This window comes from Callithrix jacchus, chromosome 12 (genome assembly GCF_049354715.1).
Source record: "Callithrix jacchus isolate 240 chromosome 12, calJac240_pri, whole genome shotgun sequence".
In the NCBI taxonomy this organism is placed as follows: Eukaryota; Metazoa; Chordata; class Mammalia; order Primates; family Cebidae; genus Callithrix; species Callithrix jacchus.
Window position 1 is genome coordinate 4,806,554 of NC_133513.1, and position 18,495 is coordinate 4,825,048.

Consider the following 18,495-nt stretch of genomic DNA (forward strand, 5'->3'; position numbering starts at 1 on the left):
CGCCACCACTTACCTGGCCAGGCCCCAAGTGGGCCCCCGGCCACCAGAGCTCACGGGGAGACAGGGGCGGGGCCTCGGGGAAACAGCCCAGAAGTGGTCCCGGGGAGTTACTATGGGCGGGGCCTGCTGGGAAGATGGGATTGGACCGACCCCCGGGAGGGGCGGGGCCTCGAGGAGAAGGCCCAGGAGTGGTCTCTGGGAGTTATTGATGGGTGGGGACTACTGGGAAAATGGGATTGGACCTGCAATTGGGAGGGGGCGGGGCCTCAGGGAAACAAGCCAAAAAAGGTCCTCCGGAGTTACCGGTGGGCGGGGCCTGCTGGGAAGATTGGATTGGACCAGTCGTCAGGAGGGGCGGGGCCTCCCAGAGGCGGAAGCCGGGATTCGCATCTCGGGAAGCGATTGGTCCTCGGGACGGGGGGAGGCGGGCGGGGGTCCCGGAGGTCATTGGGTCGATAGCCTTGGGTCTATTTGCGGCAGCAAGTGTGTTGCGGTTACGGTGGCGCCATGTCGTTCTGCAGCTTCTTCGGGGGCGAGGTTTTCCAGAATCACTTTGAGCCGGGTTGGTCGTGTGGCCTCTCGCAGGGAGGGCAGAGCTGGGGGGAGGGTGGCGGGGACGCGCAGTAGAAGGGGCGCCGCCATCCTCCGGGGGTGATGTCTCATCTAAGCTGGGAATGGGGGTGAGTGTGGCCGCCAGGGAGAAGCGAACTTAAGTCAAGAGGACTGCGGAGGAAGGGGAATCCTGGGGGCGCGGAGAGTGGGGTACCCGATGAGAGGGAGCATTGGGGGGTCACCGTCCTTGAAGAGGGCAGGCCTCGAGTGTGAACGTGCCCTTTCGGGTGAGGCGAGTCGAAGAGACCGGGGTACGTGGGGGTGGTACGCCTTCCCTGCCCATTCACTCCAAAGTGATGGCGGCGGGGGAATTCCGGTTAGGGTCGGGACTTTGGAGAGGCGCGACAGAAGTTTTTCTCCAGGGCCAGCTCCTGTGGCCGCATCCCACAGGTGTTACCCTGGCCTTTCCCATTACACCAGGTCAGGGATCTGTGGGAGGAGTCCAGCAAGCACAGAATGTCCCCTTCAGATTTTAATGTGCCAGCCCAGGTTCCTCCTCACCTGGGACTCCAGATTGGGGAATCAGGAGTGCCACCAGGCCCCTGCCAACGGCCAGTGGAGTTTGACCAGGGAGACAGGGTGGGGTGGTTTGGGGCATGGCCAGCCCTCAGCACTGGCCCCAAGCTGTGAGAGGCCCTGGGGGCTGGGCTGGCCTCGTAGTGGACTAATTTGGTAAAAACACATCCACAGGCACATTTTAGATGTTGGGGCGGATCTGCTGGGTGTCAACCCTGTAGGGGACTGGGCTGTGGCACAGGACCACCCGGCAAACCTCCCTCAACAAGACTCTCCGGATGTGGACCCCAGTTGTCCTCAGGCTGCTCCGCCAAGCCAGAAACTCCTCTCCCACGGCAGCTGCTGGCTCCTCTTTGCTTTTTCTCCAGTTCCTGGAAAAGGCTGGGTAGTGTAGTCTCCATGGGAGGCTATCCCCAGGTGATGGGTGAGAGGTGACTTACCACCCCTGGAGGTTCCTGTTTTTAGTCCTTCAAACGGTTCTGCAAGTCAGTTTGGCAACCTTTTTTTTTTTTTTGAGACGGAGTTTTGCTGTTGTTACCCAGACTGGAGTGCAATGGCACGATCTCGGCTCACCGCAACCTCTGCCTCCTGGGTTCAAGCAATTCTCCTGCCTCAGCCTCCCGAGTAGCTGGGACTACAGGCACGTGCCACCATGCCCAGCTAATTTTTCTATTTTTAGTAGAGACGGGGTTTCACCTTGTTGACCAGGATAGTCTTGATCTCTTGACCTCGTGATCCACCCGCCTCAGCCTCCCAAAGTGCTGGGATTATAGGTGTGAGCCACCGCGCCCGGCCAAAGTGCTGGGATTACAGGTGTGAGCCACCGTGCCTGGCCAAAGTGCTGGGATTACAGGTGTGAGCCACCGCGCCCGGCCAAAGTGCTGGGATTACAGGTCTGAGCCGCCGCACCCGGCCAAGTTTGGCAGCTTTCCTCACTCCAACGTGATCCTTTGTGGGTAGGCTGAAATCTGTCTTCCCCAGCCCTCTTTCTTCCTGGGCTCCTGTGTGGCCTGGAGGCCTTTCTCTGGAACTGTTCTCTTCCTGCCTGGAGAGCAGGGCAGTGCCTGGGTGTCCAGCTTAGGGGCTTGTTGGGCAGCAGGGAGGGCCACTTGAGAAGGGAGAGGGACCAGGTGTTTGGGCCACATCAAGGCCCCTGCTGTGTGTGTCCCCTGGAGGGTTGGCGGGGGGCGAGGGGGAGCTCCGTATCCTCATCGGACTGCCCAGGTTCCTTCACACTGCTCGCGCTGTAGCTGGGTGTCTTTGCATCACCAAGCAAAGATGGAAATGGTAGGAGAAGCCCCATCATGGGAGTATGTGAAGAAGGAGATAATTGTGAAAGATGACTCCCCAGTCTCTGGCACATCGACTAAACATGAGCTCAATGCAAGTCGCCCATGTCGGGTACATGGGGACGGAGTGTGGGGCCCACCCTGGGAACAGGGACAGCGCTGCCTTTGGCCTGGGCCTATGGATTTGGGAGCGTGACCCCAGAAAGGCCAGAGCTGACAACTCCACACTTGCCTCTCCTTTCACCACAGGCATTTACGTGTGTGCCAAGTGTGGCTATGAGCTGTTCTCCAGCCGCTCGAAGTATGCACACTCGTCCCCATGGCCGGCGTTCACTGAGACCATTCACGCCGACAGCGTGGCCAAGCGTCCAGAGCGCAATCGACCTGAAGCCTTGAAGGTGAGAGGCCACGGGGATCGGGGGGGATGGGGGAGGCATGGGGGTGGCCAGGGAGAGCAAAGAGCCCGCCTCACCTTCCTCCCTCTGCTTGCCCCGTGGCTCCAGGGGCTTGGAGGCTGTCTGTTCCAGGCCTGTGGCCTTCACCAGGGAGCTGCCACCCCAGGCTATCAGGAGAGCCTGGCCTTCTGGTGCAAATGTGGAAGACAGGACAGAGTTCCTGTCCAGGCTCCAGGACAAAGATCAACCTCTTACATTGGGGATCCGCTTGGGAAATGGATGCGTGTGAAGAAACACCATCTGCCGGCCCCACTGAGGGCCTTTACTGCGGCTGTTTCATGGCCGGAAGCTCATGAAGCTGCCTTGTGATCTTTCCAGGTGTCCTGTGGCAAGTGTGGCAACGGGTTGGGCCACGAGTTCCTGAACGACGGCCCCAAGCTGGGGCAGTCCCGATTCTGAATATTCAGCAGCTCGCTGAAGTTCATCCCTAAAGGTGAGCTTGCCTTGCACAGCTGGGGGCTAGGCCTGTTGGCCTTTGAGCCCAGGGTTGGGGCTTCCATTGTTTTGTGCCCATCCACTTACCATGACAAGGTACGGGGCCACCAAGTCATGCTGCCTGGGAACTGCTCAGGGTCCTCCTGAAAGGTGGCTGCAGGGCAGGGACAAGGGGGCCCGTGTTCTGCTTCCTCGCCTGGTTGATCATGAGTATACCAACAAGGGGCATTGGAATGAGAATGTGGCAAATGTTTTTCTCAGGAGGTGTGGCCTTTCCCTGAGGCTAGTGTCCGGAGTGGGGCAGACAAAGGCTGAGGCTCTGGTCTGTGCAGCCGTGTCTCCCTGGCTGGGACTGTGGCCTTGCTTTGCAGCGCTCTGAGTCTGCCTCCTCCTCTGTGGATTGGACATGGTAGCAGGGCTGGGGAGGACATCATGTGTCATGTGCAGGTGTCATGTGCACCTGCGCCTGTCATACCATAATAGGTTGATGATTCCTCATTCTTTTTTTTTTTTTGAGACAGGGTCTTGCTCTGTTGGGCAAGCTGGAAGCCATCTCGGCTCACTGCAACCTCCGCCTCCCAGGTTCAAACAATTCTTCTGTCTCAGCCTCCCGAGTAGCTGGGATAACAGGCGCGCGCCATCACACCCAGCTACTTTTTGTATTTTCAGTAGAAACGGGGTTTCACCATGTTGGCCAGGCTGGTCTTGAACTCCTGACCTCAGGTGATTCGCCCACCCCAGCCTCCAAAGTGCTGGGATTACAGGTGTGAGCCCCCGAGCCCGGCTGATGAATCCTCATTCTTGTCCGCAGTGTTCTTAGCGGTGGGAGCTTGTGCCTGGTGCCGTGTGTCATCTCTGTGTGTTTCACCTGAGCACAGCTCCTCTCTGGCCCACTGCCCTCCCGCTACACAGATCCTCAGGCATCACTGCACGTCTGTCTACAGGCGCAGCCTCCCCGAGACTCTTCCCTGAGCTCTGCGTTGGAATCCCAGCTCTTCCCTCAACATCCATAGGACTGTGGCCAGTTCCCTATTCTCAGCTTCATTCTCTTTAAAATTTTTTCATTTTAAAAAATTTGTATTTGCTGATATTTTCTTTTCTTTTTTTTTTTTGTAGAGATGAAGTCTAACTGTGTTCCCCAGGCTGGTCTCGAATGCCTGGGCTCAAGAGATCTGTCCACTTTGGCCTCCCAAAGTGCTCGGATTATAGGTGTGAGCCACTGTGCCCAGCTTTTTCTTAAATTTAAATTTAAATTCAATTTTTTGAGATGGGGTGGATCACGAGGTCAAGAGATCGAGACCATCCTGGTCAACATGGTGAAACCCCATCTCTACTAAAAAAAAAAAAAATTAGCTGGGCATGGTGGTGTGCATCTGTAGTCCCAGCTACTCGGGAGGCTGAGGCAGGAGAATTGCCTGAACCCAGGAGGCGGAGGTGGCAGTGAGCCGAGATCACGCCATTGCACTCCAGCCTGGGTAACAAGAGCGAAACTCCGTCTCAAAAAAAAAAAAAAGAGATGGGGCCTGACTCTGCCACCCAGGCTGGAGTGCAGTGGATGGAACAAGGCTTACTGCAGGCTCAAACTCCTGGGCTCAAGCACCGCTCCTGTGTCAGCCCCCCTGGTAGCTAGGTCTAAAGTGCATGTCAGCACACCTGATTAATTTTTTTTTTTTTGAGACAGAGTTTCGCTCTTGTTGCTCAGGCTGGAGTGCAATGGCGTGATCTCGGCTCACCACAACCTCTGCCTCCCGGGTTCAGGCGATTCTCCTGTCTCAGCCTCTTGAGTAGCTGGGACTACAGGCACGTGCCACTACGCTGGACTAATTTTGTATTTTTAGTAGAGATGGGGTTTCTCCATGTTGGCCAGACTGGTCTCGATCTCATGACCTCAGGTGATCTGCCCGCCTTGGCCTCCCAAAGTGCTGGGTTTATAGGTGTGAACCACCACGCCTGGCCCATACCTGGTTAATTAAAAAAAATTTTTTTTTTGAGACAGTTTTGTTCTGTCACCCAGGCTGGAGTGCAATGGCTGATCGCAGCTCACTGCAGCCTCCGCCTCCTGGGTTCAAGCAATTTTCTTGCCTCAGCCTCCTGAGTAGCTGGGATTACAGATGCGCACCACTATACCTGACTAATTTTTGTACTTTTAGTAGAGACAGGGTTTCACCATGTTGGTCAGGCTGATCTGGAACTCCTGACCTCAGGTGATCCACCTGCCTTCGCCTCCCATGGTGCTGAGATTACAGATGTGAGCCCCTGTAACTGGTCAGTTTTTTAAAATTTTTTGTAGAGATGGGGGTCTCACTATGTTGCCCAAGCTGGTCTTTTTTTTTTTTTTTTTTTTGAGACCGAGTTTCGCTCTTGTTACCCAGGCTGGAGTGCAATGGCGCGATCTTGGCTCACCACAACCTCTGCCTCCTGGGTTCAGGCAATTCTCCTGCCTCAGCCTCCTGAGTAGCTGGGACTACAGGCACGTGCCACTGTGCCCAGCTAATTCAAGCTGTTCTTAAACTCGTCTGGGCCTTGGCCTCCCAAAGTGCTGGGGTTGCAGGTGTGAGCCACCATGCCTGGCCTGAAATGGGGTTGTTAACAGCACACGCTCATGGCCATTGCAGTGCTGTGAGGTGAAGCGAGCAGCCTGGTGAATATCCGTGGTAAACCTGCAATGATATTTTTATTCTTTTGTCATTATTTGTCCTTCGTGTGAGTGGAGGGAGGAGAGACGCTGGGTTCCCCTGTGGATCTCAGAACAAAATGGGGTGCACAGACTCCCATGAGTCGGGCATCTGGTCCTTTGAGCTCCTGTGGCCTGCAGGCCAGGGCAGAGGTGAAGGGCTCAGGGAACGGAGACTTGTTTTTCTCTCACTTCTCTCCTTTCTTTTAGGCAAAGAAACTTCTGCGTCCCAGGGGCAGTAGGCAGGCAGCCCATACCCACCCCAGATGGCCACCGCACTGAGGCCACACGCTGGCCATTCCACCTTGGAGTTGGGACCCTAGGCATCAAGACAGGAAGTCAGCAGGGCCTGTGCTTGAAACATCTGAGGAAGCTCCTGAGGCCCCAGCTCTGAACCAGACCTTGTTTCTTGGAAAAGACACTCATTTGCTGATGGTCCATGCCTTCTGCCAGGACAGGCCTGGGCTGCACAGTCACTCTGTCAACTGACTTAGCTCACCCCCACCCACTTGAGGTGCCTCCAGGAGGTGGGCTCTGGGCGCAGCTGGTCTCTGAAGGAGGTTACACCCCCCACTTTGTTTTCCTGGCCCTGTCTCTGCTCACTGAGACCATGGGTCCCAATTCCAAGACAGACTCTCATCCTCACCGAAGCTTATGCCCACATCTCCCAGGCTGTGTAGGGGACAGAATGGAAATGGAGGCTGCCCCTGCCACCCACCCCAGCCCTGGTCACTGCATGATCCACTCTGGTCAAACCCTTCCAGGCCAGCCAGGGAGGGGATGGTCTGTGACCTGCTGGGAAGGCAGGCTGATGGGCAGACCCTGGGCATCTCATCCACAAGGGTAGAAACCTAAACCCCATTTCACCATCTGTGCGGAAGTAGCTTGCCTCACCGGGCTTGGGAAAGGGCTGTTGCTCCATTCCTCTAACCAGCACAGGGCAGGGGCCCTGAGTTCACACCTGCAGGGAGGCCCTTCAAAGGTGTGTGACTGTGCCTTACTGGACATGCTCGGGGGCCTTTCCATACGGGAGGGTGGGTGATGTTGAAGTCACCCTCCATCTTAAATTTCTTTTTGGAGTAATCAGATGGAAATCAATAAACAAATGAAACACCCAGACATACTGTCTTTCTTCTTTTTTGAGACGTGGTGGGGTCTGGCTCTGACATCCAGGCTAGAGTGCAGTGGCGCAGCACGGCTCACTGCAGCCCTGAGCTTGTGGGTTCAAGCCATTCTCCCACCTCAGCCTCCCAAGTAGCTGGGACCACAGGTGTGCACCACCACGCTGCATCACTTACATTTTTTGTAGAGATGGGGTCTCATTATGTTGCCCAGGCTGGTCTTGAACTCCTGGATTCAAGTGATCCTCCCACCTTGGATTTCCAAAATGCTGGGATTACACGTGAGAGCCACCGTGCCCCGCCCCTGCTGTTTTTATTAACATCAGAGATGCCGGGACATGACTGTCAGGCCTTTATATAATTAAAAAATTTTTTTGAGGCTGGATGCCGTGGCTCATGCTCCATCTCAAAACAAAAAACAAAAAAACCTTTTTTTTCCAAATATTTACTGAGTATCCTTTCAGTAAATATGTGCAAAAAGGGGCTGGGTGTGGTGGCCACACCTGTAATCCCAGCACTTTGGGAGGCCAAGGCAGGCAGATCATGAGGTTAAGAGATTAAGATCATCCTGGCCAACGTGGTGAAACCCTGTCTCTACTAAAAGGACAAATACTAGCTGGGCGTGGTGGTGCGTGCCTGTTTTCCCAGCTACTCAGGAGGCTCGGGAAGGAGAATAGCTTGATCTTGGGAGGTGGAGGTTACAGTGAGCCGATAATGGCGTCACTGTACTTCAGCCCAGGCAAGAGAGCGAGACTCAGTCTAAAAATAAATTAATTAAGCCAGGCATGGTGGCTCATGCATATAATCTCAGCACTTTGGGAGGCCGAGATGAGTAGATCACCTGAGGTCAGGAGTTCGAGACCAGCTTGGCCAACATGGTGAAACCCCATATCTACTAAAAATACAAAATTAGCCGGGTGTGGTGGCACATGCTTGTAATCCCAGCTACTGAGGAGGCTGAGGCAGGAGAATTTGCTCCAACCAGGAGGTGGAGGTTGTGGTGAGCTGAGATGACACCATTGCACTCCAGACTGGGCAACAAGAGCAAAACTCAAAAAAAAAAAAAAAAAATTTGCCAAAAAAAAAACATGGCTGGGGATGCAGCTGTGTGATGCTAGCATGTGTAGAGGAAACTCCAGGGATGGGGTCCGGGAGGGGGACTCTGAGGAGGCCTTAGCTCAGCAGTGACGGGCACAGCATGTGCACGGGCTTAGCACACATGGGCCTGCCTCAGGCCCTGGAGGGCGTGGAACAAGGTGTGACCCAGGAGAAGGCGCACCGTGCTCCTGAAGAAATGCAGTATCTTCCCAATTTATATCCACAGAAATCAGGGGAGCAGGTGGGAATGGATATTAAGGGTGGATGTTTCGTCCTCCAGAACCCATAGCTGGCAGCGCCCCAAGATGGGGCCGGCTGGGATCTGAAGTAAGGAACACTGATCACCAGGGTGTCCAGAGCTTTTATATACTTTTATTTATTTATTTATTTAAGACGGGGTTTCACCATGGTGGTCAGGCTGGTCTTGAACTCCCGATCTCAGGTGATCCGCCCACCTTGGCCTCCAAAGCGCTTGGATTATAGGCGTGAGCCACCGCGCCCGGCCTATTTACTTTTATTTTTTATTTTTTTTTGCACTCTGTTAGGCTGGAGTGCAATGGTCTCAGCTCACTGCAACCTCCACCTCCCGGGTTCAAGTGATTCTCCTGCCTCAGCCTCCTGAGTAGCTGGGATTACAGGCGCCCTCTACTAAGCCCAGCTAATTTTTGTATTTTTAGTAGAGATGGGGTTTCACCATGTTGGCCAGGCTGGTCTTGAACTCCTGACCTCATGATCCACCCGCCTTGGCCTCCCAAAGTGCTGGGATTACAGGCATGAGCCACTGCGTCCGGCCCCCAGTGCATTTGTTAGGGGAATTTACAGAAGGCCGCAGCGTATCCGTGCAACACATAGCGAGAGAAGAGAGGTGCCCCCCTCACGATCTCTGCAGCAAGGGGGCAGGGTGTGGGATGGATATTGGAGTTTAAGGGATTTGGTTCAGGGCTGGGCCAGTTTGTTTCTGTGTTTTAGCCAACAACCTAGATGTGTTTTCTTTTTTGAGACGGAGTCTTGCTCTGTCATCCAGGCTGAAAGTGCAGTGGCACCATCTTGGCTCACTGCAACCTCTGCCTCCTGGGTTCAAGTGATTCTCCTGCCTCAGCTTCCCAAGTAGCTGCGATTACAGGCGTGCACCACCATGCCCAGCTAATTTTTGAATTTTTAGTAGAGATGGGGTTTCTCCACGTTGAACAGGCTGGTCTCAAACACTGCACCCAGCCTCAATTAAAAAAATTTTTTTTTTTTTTTTTTTGAGATGGAGTCTCGCTCTGTAGCCCAGGCTGGAGTGCAGTGGCATGATCTCCGCCTCTAGGGTTCTGGTTCAAGCAGTTCTCCTGCCTCAGCCTCCTTAGTAGCTGGGATTACAGGCACGTGCCACCATGTCCAGCTAATTTTTGTAGTTTTAGTAGAGACAGGTTTTCACCTTGTTGGCCAGGCTGGTCATAAACTCCTGACCTTGTGATCTGCCCACCTCAGCCTCCTAAAGTGTTGGGATTACAGGTGTGAGCCACTGCACCTGACCTTTTTATTTAATTTAAAACAAAATAGAGATAAGGCTTTACCATGTTTCCCAGGCTGGTCTTTACTTCCTAGGCTCAAGGGATCCTCCTGCTTTGGCCTCTGTGGGAAGTAGAAAAGTTCCTTTTCTAAGTTTCCTTTCTTGTTAAAAATGTAAGTGTGCTAATAACTTTAAGCCTCATCCTATGTAGCTGTTAGACACACCATGCTTTTTTTTTTGAGACGGAGTTTTGCTGTTGTTACCCAGACTGGAGTGCAATGGCACAATCTTGGCTCACTGCAACCTCCGCCTTCTGGGTTCAAGCAATTCTCCTGCCTCAGTCTCCCGAGTAGCTGGGACTACAAGCACGCACCACCATGCCCAGCTAATTTTTGTATTTTTAATAGAGACGGGGTTTCACCTTGTTGACCAAGATGGTCTCGATCTCTTGACCTGGTGATCCACCCGCCTTGGCCTCCCAAAGTGCTGGGATTACAGGCGTGAGCCACCGTGCCCAGCCTCTAGACACAGCATGCTTATGGGCACGTAGTACATTCTATGTCCTTGTACTTTAACCAGGATATCTGTGCCGTACGTGCTCACAGGCCTGTCCCAGCTCTCCATTCGTTTTACCTGTTTATAAAAGTTTTAGTTTTTAGCCAATCAGGTTTTAGTTTAGATTGTGAGGTCTGGCTCCAGCCAATGATGATCAGACACAGCGGTAAGGATGACCCCAAATGCATAAGGGATAAATGTGTCTGTTTTCCTTAGTTCACTGTACTCTCCTGGCAGGATAGCCAGAGAGGAGGGTCCCCTTCCTGCAGTCCAGGAAGTAAAACTGGCGTTGCTGAAACATCCCTTGTCTCAGTGCTGATTTTTCTCTGCGGCACTGAGCATCTGTTTCCAACAGCCTCCCAAAGTGCTGGGATTACAGGTGTGAGCCACCACGTCTGGCTGTACTTCGTGATATTTGGTCATGACACAGAAAGCAGGTGAGGCTGGGCACGGTGGCTCACGCGTGTAATGCCAGTACTTTGGGAGGCCAAGCAGGTAGATAACTTGAGGTCAGGAGTTCGAGACCAGCCTGGCCAACATGGTGAAACCCTGTCTCAACTAAAAATACCAAAATTAGCCAGGCATGGTGGCGGGCACCTGTAATCCCAGCTACTTGGGAGGCTGAGGGACAAGAATCACTTACACCCAGGAGGTGGAGGTTGCAGGGAGTTGAGATGGCACCGGTGCACTCCAGCCTGGGCCAACAGAGCAAGACTCTGTCTCAAAAAAAAAAAAAAAAAGGCAAGCAAGCAAGCAGGGGGAGCCAGGAGACCTTACAGCAGAGATAATCGGGGAAGGAATAGAAGATTGGGTCAGGTAGCATTGATTGACACGGGTTCACTAAGCAGAGGTTCTGGACTTCAGGCTGCCACTCCTGGGGCTGGAAAGGGCTCTGACTGGGGCCAGGTGTAGTGGCTCATACCTGTAATCCCAGCACTTTGGGAAGGCGAAGTGGGAAGATCATGAGGTCAGGAGTTTGAAACCAGCCTGGCCAACATGGTGAAACCCTGTTTCTACTAAAAACACAACAGTTATCCAGGCATGGTGGCAGGCACCTGTAATCCCAGCTACTCGGGAGGCTGAGGCAGGAGAATCGCCTGAACCCAGAAGGTGGAGGTTGCAGTGAGCCAGGACCACACCATTGCACTCCAGCCTGGGTGACAGAGCGAGATACTGTCTCGAAAAAAAAAAGGCTCTGACTGGTTGGTTGGTTGGTGACCTACAACATAGACCAAAAAGTGACCTACAGAGTGAGGCTGAAATGCCCGGCCTGCCTCTGTGCACGGTAGAGAATGGGACTCAAAAGCTGGGGAGGTTGGAGCGTCAGAGTGGATTTATCATTTGAAACCTACTCGCCCACCCTGGGAGGACACGCCTCTTACTAACACCATGAGAAATAAATTTGTGAGGGGAGCACGCCTCCTTCAAGAGCTCTGTGATCGCTTTTCTCCTGCAGGTCTGGAATTATACTGGCCACTGCAGTCCCTGGCTTGGGAAACCTACGTGGAGGGGAGTAGCTGGATCCCGGGTAACAGGGGCCAGGTGGCAGGGCTCAAAGGCTCAAAACAAGGTGCGCGTGGCTGCCACAGTGAACAGCATTCAATCAGTGATCACAGCAATGTGGGTAGCCCCCATCTAGGCACTGAGGAAGGAGAGCTAAGCAGAACCTTGGCACGATTAAGGCCGGAAGAATATCTGTTTATAGTCTTACCACTCAGTTATTTCCCTTTATACAATCTTCTCTATATAATCATATATTAGTTCATAGAATGAGCGCCTAAAGAATATCTTACCACTCAGTTATTTCCATATATATATATATATATATATAAAACTATATCTTAGTTCATAATCGGAGAAATGCCTAGAGCAGACATGGTACAGAGCATGAATTAAGGAATAAGCAGCTTATAGTCAGAGGAATGCCTAGAGCACATACAGTGCAGAGCATGATTTAAGGGAAAACAGTTATACCAGGACAAGAACCCATGGCCCAGGCAGCGGCGTTCAGTATCGTAAAGATACCCGCTGTATGGCGGGCTTGGGGCGAGAGCCACTCCTCCTGATAAAGGAGCTGTAGGACCTTGCTCCAGTTCTTCAGGAACGCTGCCCTCAGACTGGCAATCCACCTTGTGACTGTGAACTTTATCAGCTCTTGCTACTGTGCTGCTTGAAAAGCATCTTCCCAGGCCGGGCGCGGTGGCTCAAGCCTGTAATCCCAGCACTCTGGGAGGCCGAGGCAGGTGGATCACGAGGTCAAGAGATCAAGACCATCCTGGTCAACACGGTGAAACCCCGTCTCTACTAAAAATACAAAAAATTAGCTGGGCATGGTGGCGCGTGCCTGTAATCCCAGCTACTCTGGAGGCTGAGGCAGGAGAATTGCCCAAACCCAGGGGATGGAGGTTGCGGTGAGCCGAGATCGCACCATTGCACTCCTGCCTGGGTAACAAGAGCAAAACTCCGTCTCAAAAAAAAAAAAAAGAAAAAGAAAACCATCTTCCCATAGAACCCACTGGAAACTGCCAGCAGGTGGCGGTAACCCTGACAGCTCTGTCACTGCTGTGTGACCTAAAGCATCCTCCTATAAAGCTTCTTAGAAGTAGTTTGCCCATAGATAGAGGTATTGCACACTGCATCCTCTTCACTGAGCACGGCCCACCTTCAAGCCTAGGTGACCTAATGGGGGTTGACCCCTTACTGCACACAGCCCTTGCCTTTGTGGGAACAGGCCCCTTGCTGCGCACTGTCCACCTCCTGGCCTAAGTGACCTAATGGGGGTGGACCCCATGTTTTATTGCCCACGACCCTATCACTATCCTTAAAGATGACTTCACTCACTGCCCTGCCCACTAACCTATATGCAATAAATACTGATGCTTCTGGACATTCGGGGCCTCACTTGACTCCGCTCATAGGTGGCGTGGCCCCCCGAGCCCAGCTGCGTTTTCCTTGTACTTCTGTGTCCTGTCTCTTTATTTATCAGATCCTGCGTCTCAGCACAGCATAAGGGACACCCCACGACCCTGTGGAGCCCTCAGCCCTATACAGTAATCTGACTCACAGAGACCCACGGCGTTGACCCGTGGACCATCGTGTTCCCAGAAGTGAAACAGATGGAAGCCGACTGAACTTTTTTTTTTGAGACAGAGTCTTACTCTGTCACCCAGGCTGGAGTGCAGGGGTGTGATCTCAGTTCACTGCAACCTCTGCCTCCAGGGTTCAGGTGATTCTCCTGCCTCAGCCCCTAGAGTAGCTGGTTAATTTTTTTTTTTTTTTGAGAAGGAGTCTCGCTGTCACCAGGGTGGAGTGCAGTGGCGCGATCTCAGCTGACTGCAACCTCTGCCTCCAGGGTTCAAGCAATTCTCCTGCCTCAGCCTCCCAAGTAGCTGGGACTACAGGCATGTGCCACCACGCCCAGCTAATTTTTGTATTTTTCGTAGAGAAGGGGTTTTACCATATTGGCCAGGATGGTCTTGGTCTCCTGACTTCGTGATCCACCCGCCTCGGCCTCCCGAACTGCCAGGATTACAAGTGTGAACTACTGCGCCTGGCTGGGGTATTGGTTTTTTTGAGACAGGGTCTCAAAACCTGTAATCTCAGCACTTTGGAAGGCCGGGGCGTGAGGACGGCTTGAGCCTGGGAGGGTTCCTTGTATCTTGCTCTGTGTTTTGAATGTCCTTCTCTGTCACGAAACAGACATCAACAAGTTCCTTCTGCCCAGCCAGATCTCCCAAGGCCCCGGGGGTTCTGAGGGTCCACACTGCCCGAGCTCATCTTGACCCCTGTCTAAGCCAGACGACTAGGAAGATGTTCTGTCTTTCCATCCTCCAGCTGTGAGACTCGCAGAGGGTCAGCCTGATGTCGTGGCTGGGAGAGGATCTGGGAGGGGAGATGTGCTGTGCTGCTCCCGCTGCTGGGCCCAGTAAACCTCTTCCCTTGGGGAGGTGACAAGGAGGGCCAGAGCAGGAGGAAACAGAGAGGGGAAGAGGTGGGGAAGGTCTCATTTGAGACCTACTCACCCACGCTGGGGAGCCAGGCCATGCTGGGAGGAAGGCCCTGCCCGGCCTCAGACCCAGGACCAGCATTCTGGCTACATCTGTGCCGCCCCCGCCGTCACAGACTGTAACTATTTCTTCGATTTTTCTTTTCTTTTTCTTTGAGACAAAGTTTCACTCTTGTTGCCCAGGCTGGAGTACAGCGGCAAAATCTTCTTGGCTCACTGAACTTCCACCTCCCAGGTTCAGGCCATTCTCCTGGCTCAGCCTTCCGAGTAGCTGGGATTACAGGTGACTGCCACCACACCCGGCTAATTTTTTTGTATTTTTAGTAGACATGGAGTTTCACTATGTTGGCCAGGCTGGTCTCGAACTCCTGACCTCAGGCGATCCACCTGCCTCGGCCTCCCAAAGCGCTGGGATTATAGGCCTGAGCCACCGGGCCCAGCAACTGTAACTATTTCTTTGTGGGTAATTTTGATCCCTGTTTCCACCTACTCATGAGCTCTACAAGGGCAGTGACAGGTTCAGTCTTGATTCCTTTCATGGCTCCATGCCTGACCAGAGTGAGAGCTCATGTTTGTTGAGTGACTAAGTGACTGCGCGTGCACGTATGCATGTGCATGTTGTGTGTCCCTCCCTCCCTGACACCCCTCTCTACCTCTTTCCCAGTCTGTCCCCTCCCCAGGGTGGGCACCCCCAGCCTGAGCCCTCACAGGTAAAGGCAGTGCCTGTGAGCTGTGGCCCCACTCTGGAAAATGATTAGTGGCCTGGCCTTCCATAGGGGACAGCTGGGGCAGACTTCACACAGCGAGGAGGAGCTTTGAGAACTTCCTCTCCCTGAGAACCACACCCTCCACCCCGAGACCCGCTCTGCCCCATCTGATCTGCACCCCCACTGCGCACTGCCTGCCAGGATTCCTGTGAGGAGAGCGAGAGGAGGGGGCTGCGGCCAGAGGGCAGGCCCAGCTGTCCTTGATTTGTGTGGGGTTTTTCTTTTTCTTTCTTTTTTTTTTTTTGAGACGGAGTTTCACTCCTGTTACCCAGGCTGGAGTGCAATGGCGCAATCTCGGCTCACCACAACCTCTGCCTCCTGGGTTCAGGCAATTCTCCTGCCTCAGCCTCCTGAGTAGCTGGGATTACAGGCACACGCCACCATACCCAGCTAATTTTTTGTATTTTTAGTAGAGACAGGGTTTCACCATGTTGACCAGGATGGTCTCTATCTCTTGGCCTCGTGATCCACCCGCCTCGGCCTCCCAAAGTGCTGGGATTACAGGCGTGAGCCACCGAGCCTGGCCTGTGTAGGGTTTCTCCACTTTGGCTGCCTGATTAGCCTGAGCTCATAAAGGATGTGGTTTCCTCCCAGGGAGGGGCTCCACAGAGAGGCCAGCCCCCCATTCCTGCCCTCCCCAAGGGCCCACTGTTCCCAGTTCACCCTGGTGGGAACTGAGGCAGGGCAGGAGCCCCTTGCTAGGGTGGGGCAGTGCTAACAGCAAGGGCTGTAAGGACCCTCAAGGCTGACTCAAGGCCAGCTCCAGGCCCGGTGTGGTGGCTCATGCTTGTAATTCCAGCACTTTGGGAAGCTGAGGTAGGAGAATCACTTGAGCCCAGGAGTTTAACATCAGCCTGGGCAACATAGTGAGATCCCATATCTACCAAAAACTGTTTTTCATTCTTGACCAAGCCACTTTAACTTGTAACTTTTTTTTTTTGAGATGGAGTTTCGCTCTTGTTACCCAGGCTGGAGTGCAATGGCGCGATATCTGCTCACCGCAACCTCCGCCTTCTGGGTTCAGGCAATTCTCCGGCCTCAGCCTCCTGAGTAGCTGGGCCCACAGGCGCGCACCACCATGCCCAGCTAATTTTTTGTATTTTTAGTAGAGATGGGGTTTCACCATGTTGACCAGGATGGTCTCGATCTCTTGACCTCGGGATCCAGCCACCTCGGCCTCCCAAAGTGCTGGGATTATAGGCGTGAGCCACCGCGCCCAGCCTAACTTGTAACTTAAATGTACAATATAAAGTTGATAATCCTTGAAATTCTCACCTGGCTCTTGTAAAGAGTGAGTCTGCGTCTAACCTTCAGTCTTCGTCATCAGGAGGATTCCTAATTCTTCATCTGTCCACTGGGAAGGATCAGGAGACATGACTTCTGAGTCATGCCCAAAGTGCCAGGGAATCCAGAACCACATGGCTGCACTTAACATCTCACTCGAGATCACCTGGGTGAGCTGGGGGAACTGTCTACACCGGGGCTCAGTGTGCACACCACCACCTGCATGAAGGACTCCATCTCCAGCAGCCCGTGCGCGGTGGCTTCTGAAAAGGAGGCCTCCAACGCCAGCGAAAGACACCAGCCAAGTCAGAGCCAATACGCTTGGCCATGTCCACCCCATTGTCCCCGGCCCAAAAACTTTTAATTAGTCAGGCATGGTGGTGCACACCTGTGGTCCCAGTTACTCAGGAGGCTGAGGTGGGAGGATCTCTTCAGCACAGGAGGTCAAGGCTGCAGTGAACTACACACCACTGCACTCCAGCCTGGGCCACAGAGCAAGACCCAATATCAGGGAAAAAAAAAGCCACCTGTGTCCCCTCCTAGTAGGTGACCTTAGCAGGAATCCAGGCCCCGTGATCCTGCAAGCCTCACTTCCCTACTGTATTAAAGTTGGCACTTGCCCCACTCCCTGAGCACTGAGCTCCTAAGTGCTTGGTGAATGTTCTTTATGATAAGGACCCAGAGAACATGCGGTGATGGTCACAGAAGAATGGGTGCCTGGAGGGTGCTCCCACCCTGGGGAACCTGAGTGCCTACCTCATAATTCCATCTTTTCTGCAGACAAGGCTGGAGTGGAAAGGCATCACTGGCCTCACGGTGGCTTGCTGAACCCAGGGACACTGACAGAGAAGGGTTGTGGGGCTGGCTGCACAGGATTTGCCAGGGCAGACCAGATTCCCAGCGTCGGGAAGGACGCTTCCCCAGTATTCAGTCCCACGCCTGCTGGGAGGCTGCCTGGGGCTGCAGGGTTTGCCAGAGGAGCCAGACCTCTCTCCTGAGGAGGGGTGGCCCCAGCCTGCTTCCAGTCACCATCACTCTTTCCCTTGGGTCTTCCTGGAGAAATCAGCACAGACAGAAGGCGATTTGTTACTAGTTCCTGTCCACCTCCCCCAATGGATAACTGGGCCCTGCAAACTGATTCTTGCCCACTAGCCTGGCCCAGCTCAATTTGTAACAATGTTGGCTAGGCATGGTGGCTCATGCCTGTAATCCCAGCACTTTAGGAGGCTGAGGCAGGAGGATCACGAGGTCAAGAGATCGAGACCATCCTGGCCAACATGGTGAAACCTGTCTCTACTAAAAATACAAAAATTAGCCAGGCATGGTGGCACACGCCTGTAGTCCCAGCTACTAGGGAGGCTGAGCCAGGAGAATCGCTTGAACCTGGGAGGAGGAGGTTGCAGTGAACAAAGATCATGCCACTGCACTCCAGCCTGGTGACAGAGTGAGACTCCATCTCCAAACAAACACACAAACACACAACTGACGGAGCTCAGGAGCTCACACCTGTAATCCCAGCACTCTGGGAAGCTGGGGCGGGGGATTCCTCGGCCCAGGAATTCAAGGCCAGCCTGGTCTCAGGCCTATAATCCCAGCACTTTGGGAGGCCAAGGCAGGTGGGTCATTTAAGCCCACGAGCTCCAGACCATCCTGGACAACATGGCAAAAACCCGTCTCTACTAAAACTGCAAAACTCAGCTGGGTGTAGTAACAAACCTGTAGTCCTAGCTATCCGGGAGGCTGAGCTGGGAGGATCCCTTGAGTCCAGGAATTGGAGGCTGCAGCGAGCCATGGTCGTGCCACTGCACTCCAGCCCAGGTATCAGAGGCCCCCCTTCTCAAGAAGAAACAAGCCAACTGTAATTATGACAGAGGAAATCAAACTGGAGAGGTGGGGTCAGCCCAGGTGAGCGCAGGCGAGGGCTGTGGGAACCTTCCAGGGAGCGACCCGGTCTGGGCATCACTTTGCAGAGAGGGCTCTGGCTGGGGGAAGGCAGCTGGGAGCCGTCTGGGTGGTCGGGAAGCGCGGTGGGCGAGGAAAGAGGCCTGGGAGGTGGAAACGCAGGGTCTGGCCCTGTGGGCGGGCCAGGTCCGGGCAGCCTAGGTCCCACCCCGCCGCCCTGGAGAAGGGGATGGGGGCGTCCTGCTTCCACCCACGCCCCACTCACGCCTACCTTTCCCACCCTCCG

The 18,495-nt window shown here is 53.9% G+C and overlaps 1 protein-coding gene and 1 pseudogene across 4 annotated transcripts; one reads left to right on the plus strand and one right to left on the minus strand.

The window, feature by feature from the left end:
- The first annotated feature begins 449 nt into the window (after positions 1–449).
- On the plus strand, positions 450–7,100 carry MSRB1 (methionine sulfoxide reductase B1). Of its 3 annotated transcripts, XR_008475313.2 has the most exons (6): positions 450–562; positions 2,667–2,815; positions 3,191–3,305; positions 4,119–4,327; positions 4,424–4,516; positions 6,192–7,100. XR_008475313.2 is itself a non-coding variant. In XM_002755809.6 (4 exons), the coding sequence occupies exons 1-4, from the start codon at positions 508–510 to the stop codon at positions 6,221–6,223; spliced, it is 351 nt and encodes a 116-aa protein (XP_002755855.3). In that variant the 5' UTR covers positions 450–507; the 3' UTR covers positions 6,224–7,100. The 3 variants fall into 3 exon arrangements, 1 of the variants encoding a protein (XP_002755855.3); XR_008475312.2 differs by having other exon boundaries at positions 4,119–4,516; XM_002755809.6 differs by lacking the exons at positions 4,119–4,327; positions 4,424–4,516.
- On the minus strand, positions 5,959–16,659 carry LOC108594015 (NADH dehydrogenase [ubiquinone] 1 beta subcomplex subunit 2, mitochondrial pseudogene; annotated as a pseudogene). Its single transcript, XR_013524532.1, has 3 exons — positions 16,299–16,659; positions 9,760–9,817; positions 5,959–7,354 (listed from the first exon to the last, which is right to left on the minus strand). The product of XR_013524532.1 is annotated as an NADH dehydrogenase [ubiquinone] 1 beta subcomplex subunit 2, mitochondrial pseudogene (transcript).
- Positions 16,660–18,495: the final 1,836 nt, after the last annotated feature.